The sequence below is a fragment of the Conger conger genome, chromosome 5 (genome assembly GCF_963514075.1).
Source record: "Conger conger chromosome 5, fConCon1.1, whole genome shotgun sequence".
Classification (NCBI taxonomy): Eukaryota; Metazoa; Chordata; class Actinopteri; order Anguilliformes; family Congridae; genus Conger; species Conger conger.
The window spans coordinates 45,052,540-45,078,591 of record NC_083764.1 but is presented as its reverse complement, the minus strand read 5'-3'; the positions used below and the strand labels follow the sequence as shown (position 1 = coordinate 45,078,591).

At 47.0% G+C, this 26,052-nt stretch overlaps 1 protein-coding gene across 3 annotated transcripts in view; it reads left to right on the top strand.

Annotated features, from left to right (window-relative positions):
* LOC133128578 (dynamin-like 120 kDa protein, mitochondrial) overlaps nt 1–21,973 on the top strand; it is a 32,919-nt gene extending 10,946 nt beyond the window's left edge. For all 3 annotated transcript variants that reach the window (XM_061242220.1, XM_061242218.1, XM_061242219.1), the window contains 16 exons: nt 207–337; nt 614–686; nt 796–868; nt 990–1,105; nt 2,509–2,573; nt 3,496–3,572; nt 4,690–4,855; nt 5,346–5,498; nt 5,854–5,962; nt 6,660–6,739; nt 7,036–7,176; nt 7,498–7,614; nt 8,364–8,457; nt 8,824–8,934; nt 19,748–19,820; nt 20,148–21,973. In XM_061242220.1, the coding sequence (XP_061098204.1) occupies nt 207–337; nt 614–686; nt 796–868; nt 990–1,105; nt 2,509–2,573; nt 3,496–3,572; nt 4,690–4,855; nt 5,346–5,498; nt 5,854–5,962; nt 6,660–6,739; nt 7,036–7,176; nt 7,498–7,614; nt 8,364–8,457; nt 8,824–8,934; nt 19,748–19,812 (1,571 nt within the window). In that variant the 3' untranslated portion in view covers nt 19,813–19,820; nt 20,148–21,973. The remainder of the gene's footprint in view (nt 1–206; nt 338–613; nt 687–795; nt 869–989; nt 1,106–2,508; nt 2,574–3,495; nt 3,573–4,689; nt 4,856–5,345; nt 5,499–5,853; nt 5,963–6,659; nt 6,740–7,035; nt 7,177–7,497; nt 7,615–8,363; nt 8,458–8,823; nt 8,935–19,747; nt 19,821–20,147) is intronic.
* The last annotated feature ends 4,079 nt before the right edge of the window (nt 21,974–26,052 follow it).

Sequence of the window (26,052 nt, the reverse complement as noted above, 5' to 3'; positions counted from 1 at the left end):
CGGGTTTTAATAGGAGCTCCAAACAATAGTATAGCAATCATTTTGATTGCTTGAAAAGGTATGGGTTGAGAGTGCCATATGGCACTTTTGGGACTGATATGCCTGGGGAACTGAATTAACATGTTATCTGTGCTGAAGTGTATATATATGGGAAAAGCTTATAGATTAATTAGTTTTGTCCATGAACCCTGCGTCCTCTCCCTCAGACGGTTCAGTGGACGCCGAGCGCAGCATAGTCACAGACCTGGTCAGCCAGATGGATCCCCAGGGGAAGAGGACCATCTTCGTCCTGACCAAAGTGGACCTGGCCGAGAAGAACCTGGCCAGCCCCAGCAGGGTGAGGGCACACGTGCACTGCGTCCCAAACCGGCCCCTAAAACCTGGCCAATCAAAGACGGGCCAGTCCCAAACTCAGCAATGGTCTCCATCAAAATGTTCTCCCAAACGCAATGTTGCATCACCCTGCACTGGCCAGAAGGGGGAGCTCTATTATCATTTTTTAAAACGGCCTGTAGCTGGAGCCCTGGGTGGTACCTGCTGTGATAATTTTATTAGCCTACTCTTTGCTTTAACATGATTATAAATGTAGTTGTATCTCTTCCTTCTCTTGTAGATTCAACAGATAGTTGAAGGAAAACTTTTTCCCATGAAGGCTTTGGGCTACTTTGCCGTGGTGACTGGGAAAGGTAAAAAAAAAAAAAAAAGGAAAGAAATGTAATAAAGAATGCATCATGTATCATGTTTCAGCTCCTCTGACTCGTTGCTGCATAAAACCTCTCGCCTCTCTTGACTCAGGAAGTAGCAGCGAGAGCATTGACGCAATCAAGGATTATGAAGAAGATTTTTTCGAGAATTCTGCGTTGCTGAAGTATGTATTATCCCGGAGTTTTGTGGTCTTTCAGTTGCTGTTGCTGACCCTCGGAAACTGTGACGCTCCAGATGTTTAACCCCTCTCTTTCTTTCTCTCTCTCTCTCTCTATCACTCACAGGAAAGGCATGCTGAAGCCACACCAGGTGACCACTAAGAACCTGAGCCTGGCCGTGTCTGACTGTTTCTGGAACATGGTCAGCGAGTCCGTGGAGCAGCAGGCTGACGCGTTTAAAGGTACTGACCGGGCTCATCTATTCCACAGGGGTGTTACAGACGCTGGTATGGCTTAGCTCAGCCTGTGTTAATGGCTGACAGCAGACTCCCCACACGTGCGCTAAATGGAACTCATCCTCCGTGTGGTAAAAGAGGCCCAGGTCGATAACCAGCTTCCCTCTCCCGGCTGGACCTCCCTGTCTCGCTACCGCTCGTCACCGCATCTCTCTCTAGCAATTAGAGGTGGGCCAGGCCTCAGACCGCAGCCAAATAGATTTATGATGCGCGGCTGCACTACCCCCCCCCCCCCCCGGCACCTTTGTGTTCGCCATCGATTTCCACCACATCACGCGGCGAACGCGAGCCTGGAGGGGGAGAGGAGTGGGGAGCATTGTGCGTGTGTGCGTGTGTGTGTGAGTGTGTGTGTGAGGGTGTGAGTGTATGTGAGAGAGAGAGACAGTGTGTGAGTGTATGTGTGTCTGTGTGGAGTGAGACACTAGCCAGGCCAGTGATGCATCCCTCTGCCTGTGGAGCCGAGAGGCATTAACTGCCCGGAGGGTCAAGCTCCACAGGCACACACACACGCATTGCACACAGTCACGCGCTCACACACACACACACACACACACACACACACACACACATTGCACACAGTCACACGCTCACACAGAAAAGCATGTGTAAACATGCCCACACGAACATACACACACATTTACACACCTACAGTCGTGCGCACCCACATGCACAGACACACATATGCGCCCAGGTGTACACAAACACTGTGAGGGAGAGTTGAATTATAATTCCAAAACAAAGCCTAAAAGAAAATAACTTTTTGCCCTAAAAGTACAGAGCTCATTTTTACTTTCTTTTGAGCTGTAGAATGGTGTTGAGCTACCACAACCTAGTTTTTGTTTTCAGTCTTCTACAAGCTGTGTGTTGCTGTAAGAATGGGCAGAACAAGCTCCAAAGTTACCAAATGGAGACCTGTGATGGAAATGCGTTCTAATACTGGACTATTTTAGAAGCAGGCTTGGCTATCAACCTTTCATCTTCAGTATGACATCTGAAGTTTTGGCCTCCTCCCAGATCATACGGATTGTAAAGAATCTGAATATGAAATCCATTTAGTGCAGTAGCACGTCTTTTGCAGGCCTTGCAGGCCGTGCGTTTTTGAAAAGAATGATTCTCGACAGGGAAATCTGAATATCAAACAGTCCCAGGGAGCCGCAAGAGGCTCTCTCTCTCGCTTTTGGGCCGCTGATGAATAACAGTCTGTGAGCCTCTTTCCCCCAAACAGCTGATGTCATCCACTTTTAACTATTTATGATTGTTTCAGGAGACGGAGTATCGATCCATCTGCTCACAATGTGTGCGTTTAAAAAAATCTTTTTTTTTATTTTTTTTTTTTTATTTTTTTTAAGCGTCTCGTTTCAACTTGGAGACCGAGTGGAAGAACAACTACCCCCGCCTGAGGGAGCTGGACAGGGTAAGACCCTCAGTGTGGCCGTGGCTGGATTGGGGTGAGCGGCTGTAGGGTGAGGGACCCGTTCCAAATGCGGAGTCATCTGCAGAGGCCGAGAACTACCTCACTCGCAGCTGACAGCGTGCTGAACATTCTCCGAGTCTGAGTTCACCTCATTGCTGCAGTAGAGCGTGTCTGGGAAGAAACCTCCCAAGGTTTCTTCCTAAATTTCACCATGCAGTTCTTCCTGGCCTCTGTTGCACAAGCTTGCTCTTGTAGGAGTTTCGGCCAGGGTTTTCTGTAAATATTTGTTTGTGAAATTAGTTCTACAAATACATTTTGATTTGAATATAATTCTAATTAAGGCAAGGCCCTTCTGTGCTCCTATTTTAGGGGCATTTTCTCCTGAAAATGTATGTATGCTAACTGAAAAAATAACTTTGGAGCACATCTACTAATTTGGATTCTTTCAAGTTAGGAACACGTGTTCTCCTTGAAAAATGCTAGTGTAGAACCGTACAAGGCTGTGTCATATCAGTAATGGGAGCGTGAAACTCACAACCCCTAACATGGAATTGAATTGCAGCTGTTACATTCTCTCAGTGATGACTCTTTTGTGTGGTGCACAATCCTCTGATTGGTTCAAATGCATCACAGCTCAATACCTGGCACTCCAACCCATTCTTGGGTTCATGGCACTTCAGTGTTCTCTCACTTTGGTATAGTAATACCCTGAATGGTAAAAATTTACCCTTTGGCTTTTATTTTATCATTACTCTATCTTTGATATTTGAGACAATTAATCCAAGTAAAGAACAGATGAGAATTCCTTGGCAAAAACATTGAGTTAAAGAATACTTAGCCGAAGGGAGGGATTAATGTTGATTGTGAGAAGTGATTTATAGCTGGATATTGTGACCTTGTTGTGCCCCTCTTCATTTTCTAGAATGAACTCTTCGAAAAAGCCAAGAATGAAATCTTAGATGAAGTCATCACCCTCAGTCAAGTGACCCCGAAGCACTGGCAAGTATCTGCAAGTTTGCGAGAGAGTGAAAATTTGGCTCGTATTGTAAGCGCAAGAAAGGCATCAATACCTAAGGCCAGGTGTGTGCCTGGGTGGTCTACCGCACGGTTTTACAGGATGATTCTTCTATCCCTGCTCGGTGCACACAAGCAGTTCCTGCCAAAGAGGCATTGAACTGAGATTATATACATATTCATTGTCTATTGTACAACTTTAGTAGCCTCACTTCTTCACTAAGTATTAATAAACTAGCCGAAACATTTTTTAGCACGGCAGTTATTTAGTAAAGACACGAAGCCCTTACCGTGTACAGCGTCCGTGGTGCCGGCCTTCGATCACCTGACCGCGGTGCGCATTCTGTTCAGAAAGATAAAACAAAACGAAGTGCGGTGGTCTGGCCGGTGAGCTCATTGGTAGCTGAATGAATCGGGAGGTTATGGGAGTCCGCGTGAGGGCCGTTAATGGAGCGGGATCAATGGGATGATGAATGGGTGCCTGTTAGCATCGCCAGGCATCCCGCTGAGAGCGGGGCTAGCCCCCCGCCGCCGCGCATGCACGTATTGATATGAGGGAGCGGGGCGAGGCCGGGGGCGGTGAAATATGAGCGCCGGCCTGTGATGTATGGGCTGTCGTTAGGAGCGAGAAAAAAAATCATTTATCCCTGCCGCTTTTCAGGTGCGCTTGTTTCTTGCCGTTCCCAAATCCACGGTCGTGTGGAATTTCTTTTACGCATCTATAAATAGCACCCAGGACTTTCCTGTTAACATTTTCAATTGTATGCTAATCATACTTTCTCTTGGGGAAACAAATCATTCTGTTCGGAATTCTGTGTAAGGAAAGGTCTTTTCGCCTTTCTAGTGCTGCAATTTAGCACTGTGGTTGATGTGAGGGAAAAAAACACACTTGGCTTGTAGATGCCCTTTACATTTTGAATTAAAAGTCGGTCAGAAATGTCACACTGGTTTAGTGTGAGGGTTGTAAGTGTTAAGCTACGGTGACACACACGATGTAGCCCACTTCTTAAGCAGCATTATAGCTGGATGAGGGAGAGTGCAGCAGCACTGGGCTCTGACTGAGGCCTCTGGGTACCATGTGTTTGACCTTTGACCTTCACAGGGAGGACATCCTGCAGAAGAAGCTGTGGGAAAGGATGAATACGCACGTCATAGAGAACATCTACCTGCCTGCCGCACAGACCCTGGACTCTGGGACCTTCAACACCACCGTGGACATCAAGCTCAAGCAGTGGACGGACAAGCAGCTGCCACGAAAAGCGCTGAAGGTACTGACAAACCCGCTTCTTTTGGGAACCTCAGTGAGGTACTGACAAGCACTGACTACCTCATATAGCTATCTCAAGAGGTACTGACCACCCACCTCAGTGAGGCCCCTGAAGAGGTACTGACAAGCACAGAGTAGCCACCTAAAGAGGTACTCACAAATACAAGCTAATTCATTTAGTCACCTGAAGAGGTACTGACAACCTGGCTCACTTGGAAAACACCTACCAGTCTAACACCTCAGTTCTCAGAGTCCCCCATTTCACCACACACTGCCTCAGAGCAACTAAGAAACAAATTTAGAGCCCTGGGTCACCCAAGAATAAAGTAGTTTTTTTTGTGGATGTTCCTCAGGTTTCCTTCTTTCGTATATAGGTATTTGAGGCGCCGATATATTATTTTACCTCCAGACTGTAGAAAGGCCTGGAGAGTGGCTGTTGTGTTGATGTTTTGTTCTCCCCTCCTCCCTCTCCCTCCCTGTTCTATGTGTAGGTGGCCTGGGAGGCTCTCCAGGAGGAGCTAGCGGGCTACATGTCCGAGAGCAAGGGGAAGGACCGCGACGACATCTTCGACAAGCTCAAGGAGGCCGTGAAGGATGAGAGCATCCAGAGACACAAGTGGAACGAGCAAGCGGAGGAGAGCCTGGTAACGAGACCGCGTGCTGCCTTATCCTTCTCCTCAGAGAGCTAAAGTCTGTCATTGAACAAACTGAGCATCATCGATAACTCAAAAGCTTGTTGCACGTGCGAACAAACACCAGCCAAATCACCCAGGCCTAATCGAGTCAAGTTTAAAACAAGGGCCCCAATCAACATTATTGACTGACTTGTTCTCGTGTATATCCAGGGTACCACGTGAGGTGATGTGGTGACCAGTTTTGGATGTAGCGAACCTGCTCTGTACAATGTTGCCTTTGTTCTGTGCTGTGCGTGGAATGGCCTCAGCCCAGAGGAGGCCTGTAGGAGAGGGCCTTGTGAGCCTGTCGTGCCGTGTGTTTCAGAGGGTGATTCAGCACAACGCCCTGGAGGACCGCTCCATCGCAGACAAGGCCCAGTGGGACGGCGCCATCCGCTTCATGGAGGAAACTCTCGCGGCTCGCCTGAAAGACAGTGAGCCTGTTCTCATTACCGCCACGCCTGTTGGCCTTAATCGGAGAGATGAGCTTCAATGAGAAACCTCAGAAACCAGCGTTTCCTGACTGGGACCGCCGGAATGGCCCAGACTCACTGACTGAGACTGACAGAATGTTCTCGTTAGCCCAAGATGGTGAAGGGGCTGAGAGAATACGATCCACCGAAATAGTCACAGGCTGTGGGCACTCTCCGTCTCAGTCTCTCAATCGCTCTCTCCCTCTTCCTTTCCGTGTCTTGTTTTCCCTCTCTCTTCCCACTTTCTCACTCTCACCAATGTTCTTGTTAGCCCTAGATAGTGAAAAGGCTAAAAGAAATGGGATCCGCCAAAGTAATTGCAGGCTTTGGAAGATCTCTCTCTCTCCCTCTATCTCTATCTCTATCTCAGTCCCTCTCTTTCTTTCCCTCTTTATTTCTGTCTCTTGTCTTCTCTCTCCCCCCCCTCCCCCTTTTTCTCTATCTCTCCATTGATTGCAGAAGCAGTTCAGGTTAAGTACAGATCAGGAGTGTAATAGCTGGTCCCCACCTGGGAATCGATCCGTCCTTTCTGTCTGGTCCTTCAGACGTTACGGCACTCTCTCACATTGCTGGGCTCTCGCAGTCTCTCTGGGTGTGTCGCTCTGGTGGTGGCTGCAGTGGAGATTCATGGTGTACTAAAGCTGGCTCTCTCTCCCAGCGGAGCAGGTCATCGAGGACATGGTGGGACCCGGCTGGAAGCAGAGGTGGATGTACTGGAAGAGTCGCAGTCCAGAACAGGTCAGAGACGGCTCTGCTTGGCTCTGACCTGTTTTCTCTATAATGCATTTTGCATCTATAATGGAACTAAAAAACGAATATGTTTCAGCAGAAAAGAGGGACATAAATATGGCTCCTAGACTCAATATGTAGCATAGATATTACCGTTCTGTCTTTTTATGCCATCATTAAGTGGAATTGGCCAGCTATCACAATAGTGCACAATACTCAGTGAGCAGTAAGCAGTACACAGTGTGTATTGATCAGTGTGTGGTACTCAGTGCACTGTACACAGTGAGCTTGTGTTTGGCTTGCAGCACGTCCGCAACGAGACGAAGAAGGAGCTGGAGCGCATGCTGAAGCTGAACGAGGACCATGCCGCCTACCTGGCCAACGACGAGGTCACCACCGTGCGCAAGAATCTGGAGGCTCGCAGGGTGGAAGTGGACCCCAACCTGGTCAGTGTCTTTACTGCCTGTAGGGAGAGCCGTAGTGTCTGCAGGGCTACCCAGCCTTAGTCCTGGAGGGCCATAGTGTCTGCAGGGCTCCCTAGCACTAGTCCTGGAGGGCCATAGTGACTGCATTGCTACTCAAATATAAAGCACATGCTCTCTGCATTCGGTACTAATCAGCCGGTATCTGCTGACTCAAAGCATGTGCCTGACCTGGGGTTGATTCTCACAGGCGCGGTGTGGAGATGTGTGATTAATGGTTCTAAGACTGCAGAGCCCATCTGTGCTTCCCTGACCGCGTGTTGCTACCGCTCGCTTTCTCTCCAGATAAAGGACACCTGGCACCAGCTGTACCGACGCCATTTCCTCCAGAGGGCGCTGTCTCACTGCAACGTATGCCGGAGGGGCTTCCACTACTACCAGAGGGGCTATCAGGACTCAGAGGTGAGGGGTACAGTCAGAGACGCATTCATCACTCCTGCTCTGCCTCCTTACCTGACCTGAGCTCCTGTCAGTTTCAATTGTTAAACTTCAAAGATGAGTTCTCCTGATGCAACTTTCTTGCAGGGGCAGACCTTTGTATGTAAAGTTCAGAGAGTCTAACATCTTGCTCCCATACAGCGTCCTTGCAGCAGTCTTCAGTAATTCAACAAGTGCAGTTTTGTGAACTTCTGTCAGTCCACAGCAGATTGATATTAGTGTTTTACGCTGTGTCTCCTGCCTGTAGCCTGTATTCAGCCTCCCGTGTTTACCGTGTTTAGGTCTGCTAACAGCAGCCTTCATTTACCGTCTGTTAGAAGAAAGGATGAGATTTTGGAAGCACCGATCATTTGTTCATGAGTACAGAGACACTCCTGTCTCTGTACTGTTTCCACTAACTGTGGCAGGATCATTACATTACATTACATTACATTAATGGCGTTTGGCAGATGCTCTGATCCAGAGCGACGTACAGTTGATTAGACTAAGCAGGTGATAATCCTCTCCTGGAGCAATGCAGGGTTGAGGGCCTTGCTCAAGGGCTGTGCAGATCTTATTGTGGCTACACCGGGGATCAAACCACCACATTACTGATATAAGGCATCTGTGTGTTTAAGTGTAGAGTGTGTAGTCTACATGAACAGACTTGGAGGTGAGAGAGCATTGGAAAGGGTGTGTGGGTAAGCATGTCTGCTGTGTTGTGTTCGCCGTAGCTGAACTGCGATGACGTCGTGCTGTTCTGGCGCATTCAGAGAACGCTGGGAATCACAGCCAACACCCTGAGGCAGCAGCTCACCAACGCCGAAGGTAGGGCTTATGAGGACTGACCTAGGGTCAGCTGTTTGCGGCCCTTAGCATCTTGTCTGCATGGGGAACCCGCAAGACCACCATTTATCATTATTAACACATTACAACATTTCAGTTAATTCTCCAGCTTATTCAGGAGTGACCCATTGAACCAGGTCTCAGAGCAGTAACAAACTATTGATGCCAACAACTGGGAATTATCTTCCTTATGGTCATATTGCAAATTAATATAGCAGGCATGGATTTCATATTTATACTTAAGAACTTGCCAGATCTCCTTGTGCGTGGTTGACAGGTGGACTGAACATGAGCATGGCTGTAGATAGTTGAGCTTGGTTGTGGTTGACCGCTATTTTGGGCCCTCAGTGCGCCGCTTGGAGAAAAATGTCAAGGAGGTTCTGGAGGACTTTGCAGAGGAACCAGAGAAGAAGAGCCAACTGATCACTGGGAGGAGGGTGCAGCTGGCCGAGGAGCTCAGTGAGTAGCCTACCGCAGTTCGCCGAAACTGACTGACAGCTCATTTTTAACACTTACCTCAACAGTAAAACAGCAGCCTTCAGTTACTTAACCACCACACTGCACTCTGACTAATTATATTATATGTATCATCCTAATTATTATGATATTGTGAATATTGTGTCAGCTTACTAATATTAGTGTGTGTGTGGTGTGTGTGTGTCTGTGTCCTCCGGTGAGGCTGCTGGGTATGAGCTGGGCCTCTCTTCCCCCCCTCTCCTCATGGTAATTTGATGTTTTAATGTTTGTGTGCTGGAGAGGACAGGGTGATCGTAGGGAGCAGGCTGGCTGTCATATCCTGGCCCCTGGGTTGCATTAATTGGGCCTTGTATTGAAACAGGCAATTTGTGGGCACAGCAAATGTGCCTGACCCTGACCCTGTCCCTGTCTTCTTCAGTTGATAACAGTCTTTAACTAAACTGTACCCGTTGACCAAATTGGACTCTCAGCTGTAAATAGCATGTATTTAGCATCGCGGCAAGCCGTGAGCCAGGAAATTGACAGTTTTTACTTTTTTTTTTTTACTCTTGTCATATCATTTGTCCAATATGGTCAAAGGATGTAGCCTAATTACGCCCACACCCCTTTTCCCTGTTAAGAGTTCAGAGGCCTCACCCACGGAATGAGAATGTCTCACCGCTTCAGTTACAAAACTGGGATTATAGTTTGTTTATCCAGAGCTGACCCATGCAAATGAGGTGTGAAACTCGTGGGTAAACTGACTCCAGAACAGCACAGATATGAAAGCTTTCTTGGTACCCAAAGCAAGGTTTATAAATGGGATCTGCGGTAATGGCCGTGAGTCAGGGGGTTACGTGACCCGAACCGCTCGACATCCTCCCGGAGGGAGGCTGCATGAGCGCCGGACGCCCCGTCGGTCACGTTCCTAAAATTAGCGACCCGTTGCCCTGAGGCAGTGGTCCCGGCACGTCGTTGAGCGTAAAGCCTTATTACACAGGATGCGGTTATGTTTGGAAACGGACCGTTTCCTCTCGGCGGGAGGGTGAGTCACGCGGGAGAGCCGGCTGTTGGCTGTCCAGGAGCTGCGCGGCTTTGACTCTTTTGTTGTTCGCGACGTCGCGGTGGGGTAGCAAATAAGTAAAGAGGAGCCAGGACACTGCCTTGTTGTGTTTGTGTGGGGTATGCTAATAAAGACAAGTCCAGGCAAGTCTCGTAATTGGTGTCAGGAACAGGCTAGTTTTGATTGTAAGGGGAAACGGCGAAAATCGATTAAGCCTCACCCTGCGAAAATCAAAAAAGAAGTCCATCTCAACCAGTGTTATAGTACTTCAATTGAGACTGCACTGTCACTTTCTTTTACTAAATAAGACAGAAATATTGCCAATGATGTAAGACAGTTTGATCCCTTTCCAAGATTTACCAATGGAATAAGAACATTTCACTTGGCTAACAAGCAGTAACTTAAAACAAGGTAATATTTTCTACTTGAGAGAGAAAAAAAAAGATCTTTAGTCTTATTACAAGATGAAAAACACTTGTTAAGACAGATTTTTTGCTGTGCAGAGGGAAGCCGGGTGTTCAGTCCGAGCATTGTTTACACCGTTACGCGGTTGAGGTCGTGAGGGCTTGCAGCCACCTCGCAGGGGAGAAACCCAGAATTCTGTCAATAGTTGCGCTAAAGCCTCTGGCAGCGTTCGGCCGTCTCGCCTTCCCATAAGCCCCGGTGGCTCCCAGCGCTGGACTCCAGCTGCCAGTCCACCTTTAGAAAATGTGCTTCTGTTTCCCGTAATACCGCTGGACAGCTAAAAAGAGCGGGTGAACAGGAATTGTCCTGTCTGCCAGGGCGAGGTGACAGGGTGACACCCCCTGAGTGCAGTCTTCCAGTGGAGGGGTCGCGAGGGTGGTGCCAGCCTGTTGGCTTTGGGCAGATGGCCGAGCTCCAGGGACAAAGGGAGGTCGAACAGGGCAGACTTCATGCCCAGGCATGCCCTGCACTGCACTCAACAGACACAGTGGAGGATAAAGGATGGAGACCCATTCACTGTGTGGGGACTGTTACAATTTTAAACATCATCATTTGACAATACGCATGTTTGTATCAGAGTTTAAATTTTGCAATATGTCGCTATCGGACAAATAAGACAAATTATCTTACTTCTAAGTGACAGTATAAGTGTGACTTTATTCTCCAGGGCCATTTATACTTTAAAATATACCCAGTGTGTTCTGAACCCTGTGTGCTCCTGGAGAGCTATATGGCAAAGGTATTCACCTGTCAAGGGGAAAGGTAATTTGTGTAGCAAGTGGTTTTCTTATTTCCAAAACCTTCTTTTTGTAGTGCTAAACCCAGCTAAATTAGCAGTGGGTGGCTACACAGGTAAGCATGACCAAACAAGCCCAACTGACCACCAACCCACCTGAATCCTCTCACTCGCGTGTCCCACATGTCTTATGGAGGGTAGTTGGGCGGCATTGACACTCCACCCAGAGGAGTAGTCGCAGCACGTCTGCACAAGCAGGGGAAACGCGTCTGTGCGGAAGGATACGCGGCCGCAGCCCTGAGGCGGGAGACCGAGGCGAAGGCGAAACTCGGCCCGGGCTTCTCGGAGGCCCACGGAGTCGGTCGCAGAGCAGGTGTCGGAGGGGTGAACCCGAATCAGGGTCGTCATACCTGTCTGCTTTGAGACGGGAGAATACCAGGCACTTCACCAGACAAAGGGAAATATGCTGCCCCGGGGGCGGTCTTGTGTGAGGAGTGCGCCCGCACTGGCTCGCATGCCGCGGGGCCTGGTTATTAGCAGAGCCGGGGCAGGGAGGGGGGGGAAGGGCTGTTGCACCGTGTTTAAGCTCTGCGCTCTGGCCCTCTTAAGCCCTGCCTTGGGGTGTCTGGTTCGGCTGTCTCCGAGCTGAGGCCTTTTGAAGAGGAGAAAAGGGCCTTCTATGGCAGGCTACTATTAGCACACACACCTTGTAAACAGGGATACCAGGGATGCTAAGGATAGTTCCGTTTCTAGATTTTTTTGATGTTATTTAAACTTTAGTGTATGTTTTTGATTTGGCCCCACAGTTTATGTGAAAGGTGAAGGATATTTTAGATACTTACAGAAGTTTGAAGTGGCCTGCACTTCACAATGGCCGGAATAGGGGGCTTGTTGCTTAAAGCAAGAATGTACTCTTCAAATAACCCCATAGCAGCTTGTACAGTGAACTACCCCTTTAAACCTTTACTATGAGCTCATGTGGCTCACTATGGGGCTTTTTAACGTTTGTGCAGAGTGAGGTAAACCCCTGGAGGGGCGGGTGGGCTGAGTGTGTAAATGAGACGCCTCGACTTGCTGCTGACCTGTCCTTTCAGCAGTCCTGTGCCGGGTGCATGTGAAAAGCCCCCAGCTTCGCATTCTCTCCCTCTGTAAACAGTTTACCTGAGCTCCACACCTCCTGCAGCCTGCGGGAGCACTTAAGGCCCGGGGCTGCTGGCGTGCATCAGGCCGGGGCGCGCAGAAACCGCACAGACGAGCCAGCGGCGTACAGCTGCCAGAGCTCTCTCAGGAGCGAGGAGGGGGGGTGGTGGGGATGGGGGGAGGCTTATCGATTATCAGACATGAAGCAGGCCAGACCCACGGGGCTAGGGGGCCGGGGTGGGGGGGGAGAGGCTGTGGCGGAGGTCTGCTCTGAGGCCCGGAACATTCCTCCCTGCTTCTGCTGTCCGTGTGCAGTCGGAGGGAGGCGTGATGGATGGCAGGCGGCTCTCCTCTCCGACTGTTAATCCGGGCCCGCCGGCGCTTTATCGAGCGCGGCCTCCGCGCAGGTGCTGCTCCCGGCCGCGGGCTGCATGGGAATCGTAGTTCTCCAGATGGAAACAGGAGGGTGGGGGGGGTGCAGCAGTGTGACAGAGCGGTTAAACAGCTGGGCTTGTTAGCAGTCGGCTGAAACCAGGTTTCATTCCCGCGTGGAACGCTGTCACTGTATACTTGAAGAAAGTAATGAAACGGACTTGCTTGTGCCAAAAGCCAGCTCTCTCTGTACTTGTTAAAATGTTTTACCTGTGTAGGCTTCATACTGGTCTCGGTTAAGCACTTAAATTATGTGATGACATGTTGGAATTCCCTGTCACTTTATCTCAAGTTGTCCGTCTAGTCAGCTCACCGTATGATCCGGTTATGAGCCTGACAAGTTAGACTGTCGCATTATACGTTTATACATTTTTCTCATGGATGATATATAAGAACAAACAACTTGGATCAAGATAAATCACTGTTGTTTCTATGGTTTAGTTTGGTGAAATCAATGTTTGTAGGTACTTTCTTGTATATGAACTTTGTATGAACCCCATTTGATGAACAACAAATTTGTGGCACAAGATTAAACGTACTCAGCTTAAAACAGGCTACTCACTAAAGTCTATTATGACCAGGTAGCTCAGGTTGCTGCTCTATATATTGTCATCAGTCAAAGATGGCTTTTGATACCCTTTGATTTGATCATCATGCACTGCATGATGGGGCTTGTAGTCTGGAAGTTGCTCATGGGTGAATTTGTATTAGCGTGCAGCTCTTTAGCTGCAGTGGTCCCTGTGTACGTGTCTGTAATATAGCAGCGTCAGGAGAGTGTAGTACATTGGTGTTTCCGCATGACAAACCATGAGGGCACTTTCAGTCTGTCAAATCTTTTCCCACGGCAACAGTTCTGAGAAAATATTGGGTTGTCCTCTAGTTATTTGTCCAACAGTCCTATAATTATTCGACTTCATTGTAGTTACAAAGCGCCAAATTGATGTAGATTGCGGTCTGTTTCCACTGTCGCTCAGACAAAGGTTTTACTGTCAAGTGTTGCGACAGACCGATCCAATTTTTGGAAGGATTTACCAGCTATGGTTTTGATCCATAAAAATGACTGTCATCTTCACAGGGCTTTGGTTTTCTGCGTTACAGTACAAAGCGAAGGCCGGAAAAAAAACGCTGTCAAAGTCGTTATCCCATCACGAAGCGGGCAGAGCTCGCATGGCTGTGTGTCGCTCACAATAAAGGGGCGTCCGCTAAAGATTTACGAGCTGCGGCTTTCGCGTTTCCGTTCCCGCTAGAGAATTATCCTCCGTCCTGAACTCACCCAAAAAAAAAAAAAAAAAAGCTTGAGCTCTTCGCTTTTTACCTTTTCAAAGCTTTTGACAGGATTGTGGGACCAGCATGAAAAATAAAAGCATATGAATTCATATATCGGAGTTTCTCTGAATACTAAATGGTTCCTGCGTTGCCAGGGGTTGGTTTTTATTGGTCATTTATCTGAGGCTTTCCTTAGGCTTTCCCTAAGAACCCACAACCCATTCTCATCAGACGTGTTTAGATATGAGACTTGTTTTTGAGTGTTTCTGTTAAAATCTTCTATTGAGCTATCTATACCCATGGGCATAGTTCAGAATAGAGACTGAGAGACTGGATTCAATCAATGTTTGACCCTAACTGACGTAAATAAGGGCAAGTCTTAGTGCTTTTCTTCAGGAATGCTGTTTGGGAGTTGTGTAATCACCCTAATGAAATCAATCAACTGTTTGTGAAGAAGAATCACTTTTATTTCTTTGTATGCTGAGAACAAATGTTGTCTGAATCACCATCAGCGTGGTCTAGCATTGCTTTGTCCTCTAGGGGTCCTGGTCAGTAGAAATTTGGCACAGAGTTAATCCCAGTGATGTATTCATTGGATGACATCTTTATAGCTACAAATTTTGATAGGGTTACTATTGCGCTTGCGGTTGTTTTTGGGGTTTTTCGGTTACGATTATGGTCAGAGATGCTGCGTTCATGGACAGGAATTTTTTAAAAATGAGTCTTCCTTTTCGGACAGATGTGGGTCTCCCTGCGTTTCTCAGAGGGGGGGTGTGGAGGAGGCCCCGCCCTGCCCCGGGCCCCCTCTGGGCAGCAGCAGCCCTGATGTTAAAAGCACATTTCCAGGGCCGCCTTTGACGAATAGGTGTTTATGGCGCTCCCGACAGCCGAATGGGAAACTGCTTGGGAACAGCTGGAGAGAGAGGCCCAGCGCGGTTCCTGCCCACGAGGGCCCAGTCACGACCCTCTGTCGGAGGCTGGGAAACACGCGGCCGGACACCCTCCGGCTGCCCGCCGTCCACCCCCTCACCCCTCCCCCCCCATCTGTTTCGGGGACCCGGGGGGAGGTCCCGCCCCCATAAATCTGTCACCGGCGTCTGAGTGATGCGCCGCTGTGAAAGGAGTGCCACTATGGGTGGTTTTCCTTTCACTCAAAGACGGTAAAAAAAAGGGCAGATTCAGAGTCCTCGCTCTTCCTGTGAAGAGCGTCCAGTGGGAAATGGAGGGGCAGGGAAAAGCCCGCCCGGCCGATGCTTCCCGCCGTTTTTCTCCCTTGAGGGTATGGGGTGACCCTGGTGGACTGGGGGCAGCCTGTCCCATAATCCGTCACTGGGCCAGAGCAGGGACATTCTGACTGACCCTTTAGAAAGGCTGTTGTCAAAGACTGTACTGTGGCGTAAAGATACTGAATGTTGTATACTTAATTACTTGATAAATTCTGAGGTTTGCCTACTATATAGTGTACATAGCTTGTTTTTAACATAGCGTGTGTTCCCTCTTAAGACTGGTGGGTGAAGACCACACAGCAAGCGTTTCTCCCTAATTAACGATTTCTACGTTTTTCCCTTCTTTTTGTGTGTCCTTTCTGACCTTGTTTTGAGATCTTCAAAGAAGTTCTGTATTGTCAAAATAGAAATTACGTTTATGTGTTCAGTGTTGTTCTTCACTGTATGTCAAGCACAGTTTTGTTTTCTGTATTGGACTCTAAAACAATTGATTGGTGCCTTACCCTCCCGATCAAACTTTTTCTTGAAAGCAGAGTTAGGTGTACTTGAATAGTTGTGTAGCATGGTGGGAAGCTTGTTATGTAAATAATATAATACAGGTTCTTCCTGTCAGCATTTGAACTTCCTAATACAAACTGCCACAGAATTGAAGGTGGAAGTAGCCTCTGCTGTACAGTATGTACAGTAGCTACGTGAACTATATATCACACTGTTCTCTTTGCTCCCATTTTGAACCCGGACCATGACATGCTGGCTTCCTCGAGTCTGGTTAACTCATAAGCTTCACTGGTGATTTGTGGACCTTGTGCTGTCGAAGGTGTTGTGTTGTTGACATCCTGCTTTATGTGGCACTGTTGTGCTCTGCTCCCTGGTCAAGTTTGACGCATTGCTAGCCCAGCTTTTAAGCTGCTTTATAGCCAAATTCCCTGGTGTCATGGGCATTTCTGTTCATTGCATTAGGACAGTCATGAGGTCTGTACAAAACCAGCCACTGAAAAGTTGTACCAGCCTTCGAGGTTCTGATATGACCCCCAGAACCAAAGTTCACTGTTGTCAGTTTTAATTTACGGTAGCTTCAATTGTTAGACTTTGTGTCCATAACCATTATTCCATAACTCAGAAATAGATTTGAAGTGGATTTCGTTCACACACTGAAGTTGTTTGAGTGGAACAACAGACAAACTACATTTCAACCATTGTACATTTTGTTGAAATAAAACACCAACTGCAGGAAGAAACTTCATTGAGTGGGCACTCAGTTGTTTTTTCTACCTTGTACCTTCCACACTTGCTATATTCTTTTTGGCTTTCACTACAAGCATATCCACTGTGAACTTCAACCTGCCCTCTCGCTGAACTAGATGTCAACACGGCATTCTGGGAAAAAGCCAGGCCCGTGTGGAAAGGGTACATGTTGAAATCGCTCCGTTACCACGCACTGATAAATGCCCTCGATTTAACAACCGCTCGCTGTCATTGTGCGGGCTAGGCCCGTCCTGTATTAAATGGATTAAGTTTCTTTTTTCGCGGCCCTCGGGCCCCACACTTTTCCCCGGGATCCGGGGGACCCCTGTGGCTTTGTTGGTGGGACGCTCCTCCGGGGCCACACTGTTTCAGACTCTAATTACAGGTCAATTATCGGCTTTGCCAGGTCCTACAGCAGCGGGCATATGGGCCTCAGAGGCACGAAAGCGGGAGTGAAAGAGATATCATTTCATGTGGAGATCAGGGGAGAGGGTCCTGAATGGGGGGGGTAGGGGGGATTTGGGGAGGTTCCCTGAATGGGACAAGCCCCACAACAGTGTCCATGAAAAGGGCCCTCTGGGATAGGGGCCAGGGGATTATGGGAATATTCATGACCAGATAAAGGGGAGCCATGAATTGATGTGTCGAGCAGCTCATCTTTTAGGTAAACAGGATCTAAATGGGAGTTTTAAATCCCGCTCTCTCTGAGGTGCGGGGAAGAGCACTGTGTCCATTCGCGACGCTCCTCGCCACGGCGACGAATAAAGGTTCGTTTCAGCGGCGTTCCAGCGCACGGCTTTCCCGCATTCCTGCCCTTCCCAAAACAGATGGCAGGAGAGAATAGAGCCCGCTCTCACACACAGCACTCTTGTGTTATTAAAGCAGCGTTCCTGCTCAGATCTGCTGGTCTTTAGTTCCCTTCCCCAGAGCGCTTCATACACTACTTCAGCACATGTCGTTTGTTTTTTGTGCTTACTTCGGTTGTTGACAACGGTTGAGCTGTTTTTTTAAACAACCTCAAGAGAGCTTCGCGGAGAGCCTTACTGTGTTCTTCTGCTACTTAGAAGTTGGTAAACTTAGACATGTCTTTGGATATAATGATTTTTAAGACCGAGCATAATAGTGGGTCATAACCGCTATCCTTTGGCTAACCTTCTTGTTTGGCTACATTTAATTGCGTTTGCGTGTAACAGTTGTTCCACTTGTCGCTATCTGCAGAGTGGGTGCTTGAACCATTGGTGAGGGCTGATCATCATTTTTGTGTCTTTACTGACTGAGGTTTGTTATGAAAATTTTAAGAGGAAACATTGTGGTTTTAAAAAAATGTAAGTGAACAAATATTGGGCTTTAATCTCCAATGGCTATTGCCACTGCACGGCATCAACCCTTGGAGTACAACTGTACCTGGTTAGCAATGCTAATCATTGCAGAAAACAGAGCACTAAACACCTCAACATTTGACAGCAATGTGGCTGGCCAGATGTTTGTCTGTGCTGCTGTATCAACTGCACTCTACGTTTCGTATGTGCCTTACACAGCTTACATTTTTAGTCATTTTTTGGCAGATAAATTCTGTACATTTCTGTGCCCCATCTGGGCACTGTACTTATTGTCACTATGCCAGAGGAGCTCCCTAAAAATTTTTTCTTTATGCCAATTTTCGCAATTGCAGCATTTAGATGCATAGAGCACTCGATCCCTTCAGTTAATTTCAAACACCTCATGTCATTGCTCCCATTAGTTCAGGGAATATTTGTCCAGTTTTCCCCAGGAAACCAAACACAGTTGAAAATATTGTGTGTGTGTATATATATATATATATATATATATATATATATATATATATATATATATATATATATACACTCACTGAGCACTTTATTAGGAACATACTAATAAAGTTACTTTATTACACCTACTTATTCATTTAATCATGTAGATACGGGTCAGGAGCTTCAGTTAATGTTCACACCAACCATCAGAATGGGTAGAAAATTTTAAAGTGAATTTGACCGTGGAATGATTGTTGGTGGCCGGGTGGTTTGAGTAACTGCTGATCTTCTGGGATTTTCACAGACACACTAGTCTCTAGAGTTTACAAAGAATGGTGCAAAGAACAAAATGAAATCCAGTGAGCAGCACTTCTGCCGACAGAAACACCTTGTTAATGAGAGATGTCAGAGGAGAATGGCCAGATTGGTCAGACTGATCAAAGCTGACAGGAAGGTGACAGTAACGCAAATAACCACACATTACAACAGTGGTTTGCAGAAGAGCATCTCTGAACACACAACTCATCTTAACTCTTTAGTGGACAGGATACAGCAGTAGAAGTCTAATAAATACCTAATAAAGTGTGAGGTGAGTGTGTATAAATATATATATTTGCATATTTGTCTGAATAAGTTTGGTGTTTACGGTCACTGTATAATTATGGGTGAAGTACAGTTAGTGTGTGGTCCTCCTCTTGCTTTAGTTGAGTTTGGTCCATATTCTGTCCATATTCTGTCCATATTCTGTCCATATTCTGTCCTTATTCTGTCCATATTCTGTCCATGTACTGTATTAAAGCCCCTTAAGTTGTGTGTAAAATTATGTTGGTGCCGAATGTCAAAATAAAGAGAGTTTTCTGAATCTATAGATCAGAATATGATTGTGTAGAAGAAGTCCTAACACTATGGAATGATTTTAATGACATGGAAATGGCATTCAGTTTATTGAGCATTTGACACAAAGAATTGAGTCGAAAGACATTTGCGTCTTGTTTGCCTACATCCCTATACGCCCATATTGGTTGTTTTTCATTTGTTTTGTGTGTGTGTCACATCGCACTGAAACAGTGCATTGGGGTTGGATGGTGAGATGCCTGTCTGGCTGTTTGTCTCGGTGTCGTAACAGCAGTTCTCCTTTTGAGCTGCAGCCAGCCCGCCTTGGAGCAGCTGCTGGCTGAATAGTCATTCTGTGCCATGAATTTGTGTTTGCCATTGTTTGATTTGTGATTGAGAGCCTTGGAGTTTAGTGTAGCATCGTGTGAGGATACATTATTAATAGGGGATGATGTCTTCTCAAAAGCGGTACGGACAAAGGTGGTCTCTGTGTTGGTTGGTTTGCTCAAGGTTCTCAAAAACTCTACAAGTGGTGGACATGGCTTCTTGAAATGTATCTTTATCGATCAATGTATTTTTATGAAATCATGGTCAGGTGGCTTTGACGCTAATGCATTTTCCGTGTCTCCTTTTTCAGAAAAAGTCAGAGAAATTCAAGAGAAATTGGATGCTTTCATAGAAGCCCTTCATAAGGACAAGTAATCAAGCAGGTATTCATTCCTCGTTTGTTAGTGGTCGTTTTCTCACATTCTTCTTTCTTCTTTTCTTCTTTTTTCAGGACAGTATAGACATGCTATCATTATATGCAACTGTGATTATGCATCATTCTGGTCGACAATAATGTTTTATTGCCTTAAGAGTAAATTAACACTACTTTCTTGATGTTTGTCACACATTACGCTGAAAATGACCTTTTATAAATGCTATGCTAATGTAGCCTATCTGTCCTCAGTCTAAGCATGATATTTCCTCTCTCAGGTGGTATGATAGTGTTCTGATTAGGTTCACAAAACAAAATGTACTCCTCTCTGTTTCAGGACACAGGATGTGAGCTGCGGTTCACCGAAAGATCGCCCGCCAAAAAATAGAGCAACCCTCACCCCCCTGTAAATTACTGCCTGGCTTGTTCTTTTTTTTGTGTCTGATTTGAACGGTGCCTGCCTTGGCTTATCACACTGCAACCAACAGTTTTTAACACGGAGTGTGTCGAAGCTCGCCGTGTCTCCACCAAGGACTTTAATGCTGGACGGAGATTCACTGAACTTTGCAGCACGGTTTACCACCGACGGGGAAGATTTCACTCTCCCGTCCGATCACAGTTATTGCTTTGTATGTGCAGGAAGGGCTCCCAGGACATGACTCCAGCCCATGTACTGCGACCTGAATGGGGAGAGAAGGAGATGCACTTAGTGGCACTCATCCGGTTCCTATAACAAGATGATGGAGAATTCCACTTCCTGTACGGAGCTTGCTACTGCTTACCAAACCTCTACAGTTAGACTGGGGTGAAGTGATTGATGGGATGGGATGGGTGGGGGAGGGGCTCTTGAGATTGCGGCGAGTCTGTGAAGGGGCTCTTGGACTCAAGTCTCCTCTGTCCTCCCCCTGAAACATTACACGCATCCAGATGTAAATTTGGCTCAATGAAGAGGCCAGGGTTTCTGACACCGCTTCTGCCAGTGCGATCGCCACGCTGGCCCTTGTATAAGATGGCTTAGTATAACTATGAGCCGGATCACTATTCCTGCTCTGTTTATGTGTCTTGTTTTGTGTGTCTTGTGTCATGAGTGTAGAAATAGTACAGTTGCACTTAAAGCAGTACGCGGGGAATGAAGGGGGCATTCAGCAGTAGAGCAGGGAATCTATCTTAAGGCGTTTCACAGCACACTGCCATTTTGTTTTACTGAAATGTTTTTTTTGTTTTTTTTTTAGGTTAGCAGGAGGTACACGTTTGCGTGTGGCCTTGTTTTTCCAGCTTAACAGTTCGGTGTGAGAGGAGCGGTGTGTTTGCACTACAGCTGTTATATTGAGCGGTACTGTTCCCAGCGAGTGTGTTTGGTCGGGTGACATCCCCAAAGGGCCTTATGTTGTGTTTGCTCTCATGGCCATTAATGGCTGCCGGTCAGGACACTTCACCGTGGACCAGGTTCACTAAGCACTCAGGATGGAGTTCCCCAGCAGTGGTGTATGGTATGTTATGGTATGGTAGTGTACAGTCTGGTAGTTTGCAATATGGTGTCTGTTTTATAGCAGGTTTATAGCAGGTTATAGCAGGTTTAACACAGTGCGTCAGCCTTACATAGCTCAGGAGTGTACTCAGAGCAATTGGGAGGTAAGCCTCAGGAAGACAGAACTCGGTCACTAAGCACTTCACGTTGGCCAGGGAGGTACACTTTCACCTGGGAGCTGTACACTGAAACACACTTCTTTTTTGGAGCCTGAGCTTTAAACAGGCCAATTTCCTCAAACTGGCTAAAGTTTGAGCTTTTCAGCTCCTCTATACCTTCTACCTGGAGTGTAAGAGGCCCGGATCACTACACAGGGCTTCAGACCTGCTCTAAAAGAAGAGAAGAGGACGCTGCAGAAATCCCAAACCTGGGAATGCCATGCCAGATTCACATGCTCTGTAGATGGAAAATGAAAAAAACAAATCATAATTTTCATTGCTTTTTGGGAGGGGTATCTGAGTGCAGTTCTTACAATCGTATTGGTGTAAATAAACACTTTTCTGTTGTAGGGTTTATGTGCTTTATGAAAGTTGTGACTTTGCATGATGTGCCACATCATATGTTAAATATTTATTACATTTGAGCTTAAGAACAAAAAAGCACTGGATGTAATTAAAGTGTAATTTTCAAAGCAATTGGGTTTTTGTGTGTCTCTAACAGCTAATTGCATCTCCTTAATTGTGTGTGTGTGTCTGTTTCTGTGTCTATGTCTGTGTGTGTGCATGTATTTGCACACTTTTACAATGCAAGGTTATGAAATATGCATGTAGGTGAGTGTAGCGTGCGGGTATGCGTCTGCATGTGTGCCTGTGGGGTATGTGTCTTTTGGTGAGGCTTGGCAAACGTGTGTGTGTGTGTGTGTGTGTGTGTGTGCATGCGTGCAGGTGTGTGTGTGCGTGTGGTCAGATGCGTGTGTGGGCATGCTGAGAATGCGTGAGACTCTTCAGTACCCTGCTGCAGTAGCTGGAGAATGTGAATGCATTCAGCTGGACCGTGCCGTAGATAACCATTCGAAACGGGCTGCCTCTCTCCGCTCTGCCCACCGCGAGCCTCAGGCAGGGGGAGCCGAGCAGGCAGGGACACGCTGCGCTAACCGCTAAAGGGCTGCGCTGAGGGAGGGCCCTGATGGCCGGCTGATTGATAACTTCAGGGGTCGAGGTCTGTAACCTGCGCTTCCTCTCCTGCCTCTGGAGGACCTGGACCTGCCGACGGATGAGAGGACCGGGGGAGGAGGGAGGGGGTGTCCTGCTCACCGCTGGGCCCTCCAGGGCACGAAAGCGCAACATTTCCACGTTTCAAAAAGCTCAAGTCATACCCCCCCCCGCCTCCCCCATCGAACTTCGCTTTGTGACTTCATTCAAATGCGTAAAGAAATGACAGTCGACCCACTCTTCCCCCCCACCTTCCCCATCAAGACCCCCCTTTGTGCTAGCAGATAGCCACCTTCACGGGCTGAGGAGGACGCACTATACCGACCATTAGCATCTCCAAAGGCGCTCACGTTGACTAATAGTCTGGGCCACCATGTTGCGGTTGCTCAGCTTGTGTTTTGCCTATTATGCGGGTGACACAAAGAACCCGAGGCCTGGTTAAGGCCTGTCAGATCTGGTCGGGTAGCAGACACACACAAAGCTTCATCTTTGCCCTTTCTGAATGGACCGCCCTGCTCTTTGTGCCGTTTCTGTCCTCCTCTGTTTTTGGGGGAATGGCTGAATGGGCTCTGGGGTAGGTAAATAAATTCAGTGATTCGGGGGGCGGACAGTCGCGGACGTGTTCCCGTTTGTTCGCAGCCTTGTCTTTGTCCGCCTTCTGGTCCCCGCGCAGGTTAGGAGTTAATGGAGGATCTCATGGGCAGGACCGGGGCTCTGCCCTAGGGACTGTTAGCGTGGATGATGGGAGATGGCGTGGACCATGCCCTAAGATGAACAACATCTCCCACGGTCACGTAGACCTGCCCACCAGGCCTATACGGAATATATGCATAATTCAGCCATGTTTAACTTTGTATACTGTATCTGCAAGATAAAAGAAGAACATTCCTCACTTTGGCAGTGACCTTTGGGGTTCAAAAGAAAAGTGCCATCAGGATTCTTATTGGTACATTATGGCCGTAACTGTAAGCAGAAATTCACTGAGATAAGCGACTAATGGGTTCCACATTATGTGATGTATGAAAGATTTTGATTGGCTTATGGCTGTCATTTTGCTCAGTGCAGAAGCAGTGAATCGTTTAAGTAGGGAATAATTCCAGTCTAAAAAATCTAAGTCATATGTCAAACGGTCTAGATGCAGATGTTACTTTGTATTCTTCGATAAATTAAAGATGGTGGAAATTCCAATATGGAATAAGAAATTTGCCATATGAGAGTTTCATGACTACTCGTTCAGTTTTGAGAATTTTTTTTTATGCAGCCAAAAGCAACAAAATGTGTAGTCTGGATGTTGGTACTGTTAGGATTTTGTTAAACATTAATTTAAGGCTTATGGTGGCCATATTGTTTACTCTATATCTTACTTTTAAATGGATAGAATGGAGAACCAATCATATAAACTTCAACAACATCAAACAGATTACCATTCAGTATCTGAATGGCAGATCTGATAAGTGTCCATAATATAAAAAATTTGTTTATGAGGAAATTCACAGAAGCGTTCCACATTTCTTGTCTCTGCTGTGCTTGGTATTTTTGTTTTTGTGGTTCCAACAATATCAAAATGAGACATTGTTTTACATGGCTTGTAAGTCTGATTGGGGTTTGGAAAAACCTTTAGTATTAGAGTTTAGTATTTAGATTTCACTGCCATTTTTAAATACGTTTTTGAAAAAAAAAATAACACACTGTACCAAAAGGAAGCCTACGTGCATGCAATGGTTGACTGGTTAAAAAAATAATTCAGTACACGATATACGTAGCAGACAAGACCTTTCCCGGAATGAAAAATAGCTAAATTCACGCTATGGACAAAAATAAGCGCTTGTGTTGGATTTGTATTTGAGTGTTGATCTTTCTGCCAGTGGTGACAGTTTTACGGATGCAGAAGGGGTTTGTACTGTCCCTTGGGCAGAATGCTTTATGTGACCTGGTTAAAAAAAGATAGCAATCGCATTTACTTGTGTGGGTAGGGTATTCCCATTACAGTGTGGTGTCTGTTCCAGCGCTGGCTTTGGCCTAGGGGATTACAGCCTGGTCGCAGAGGTCAACCCCTCCCAGACCCCCACGTCCTGTGACTATAAACTATGATTAATGGCTTCCCAAAACCTCATTTTCTGATCTTTGTTAAAATGCGTATATCCAAGCTCATTGCAAAGGTTTTGTGCCGATATTTCTAGATAAATCTGAAAAACGAGCCTTATGCTACCCATTTTGGCCTGCTTTCGATGAAAAGTGGCTGCTTGTGAAACTTAATGGTTGGAATAGATGCTGTTAGATTCTTAGTGCAGTTTATCTCATTTTGAACGTATTATGTACACATGTTTGAGTGACAGGGCCCCAACACCACAGCAGTTTCTCAGCAGTCAGTCAAGAGAAAAAAAAAAAAGAAATGACATCATCCTTCAGTACTTTGATGGCGGAGATTATTATAATAAATTAATTCGCCCTTGGGACTGTGGGAGGAAACTAGGACAGATAATGAATTTATAATGGCGAACCTGTTTGGGGTTTAATCACCTCGGCCACATTTTTTCACACGCGCGCACAAAACAAGCCTGTTTCGTCTCGTTTCTCCCTCTGACAAAAGACTGGAGGCTTACCGATAGAACTCAATTCGCGGGACACCAATCACCCGGCCGTCTGAGGTAAATATCAATAGAAACAGACAGCAGGGAGGGGAGGGAGGGAGAGGCCGGGGCCGTGACAGAGGCCCACTTTCATGTGGAGATGAGCGTTTCCATGGATAGAGGGGAGCCGCGCACCAAACACGTGAGAGGGAGGGCCGGTGCCCGGGCTGGTGGCTCGGCCGGTCTTAGGGAGATTAGGCGCATATTCATGACCGCGGCGGGGCCTAGCAGGTGAGCCTCTGGCCGAGAGGCTCATCCTTTGGGTAAACAGCTCCCGAGAAAAGAGCTCGTTCGTGGGGATGAAAGTGTATCCACAGTGTGGCCGATGGCCCAGAAGAGGGGCTCCTGTTGTCCTGAGGAGGAGACCGAGAGGGCCGCTTTCACCACCTAAGTGCCGCTATGTGGCCGGACCTAAAATGGTCTGGTGACATTACTTGACTGGCAAGAGTGGCGCGGTCGCATCCTTAAAGCCCAACGCAAACACACAAAGCCGGGCGCGTTTACATGAGTGGGCGCTGAAGGGACTTAACGGTGCTCTCGCCTTCTGTCGCACGGCCAATATAGTTCCACCAAGTGGGAGAATGTGGCTCGTGTTCAGGTTGGTTGCGCCACGCTCTTTGAGGGTTTTTGGTGGTTTTTGTCTGAGCTGCTGGGCCTGTGGGTCCTTACTGAAAATGTGGAACTGATTTGGCAAACACAACCCATTCTGTGATATGAAATTTGATACTCGCTTCCTGTTTTTGGTCCGTTAAGCTGCCTCGCTTGGGTCAAAACCAGACATCAAGTCTTACACATAAGACAACGTAAGATTATTTGTGCATGCTTGCATGCATGTGCGTGGATACTACTGCAGTCTCAACGAAGTTGTCTGCTCTGGCTTATTTCTCTATTTTGACATTTTCATTTTGATGGGACACCCTTATTATATTGGCT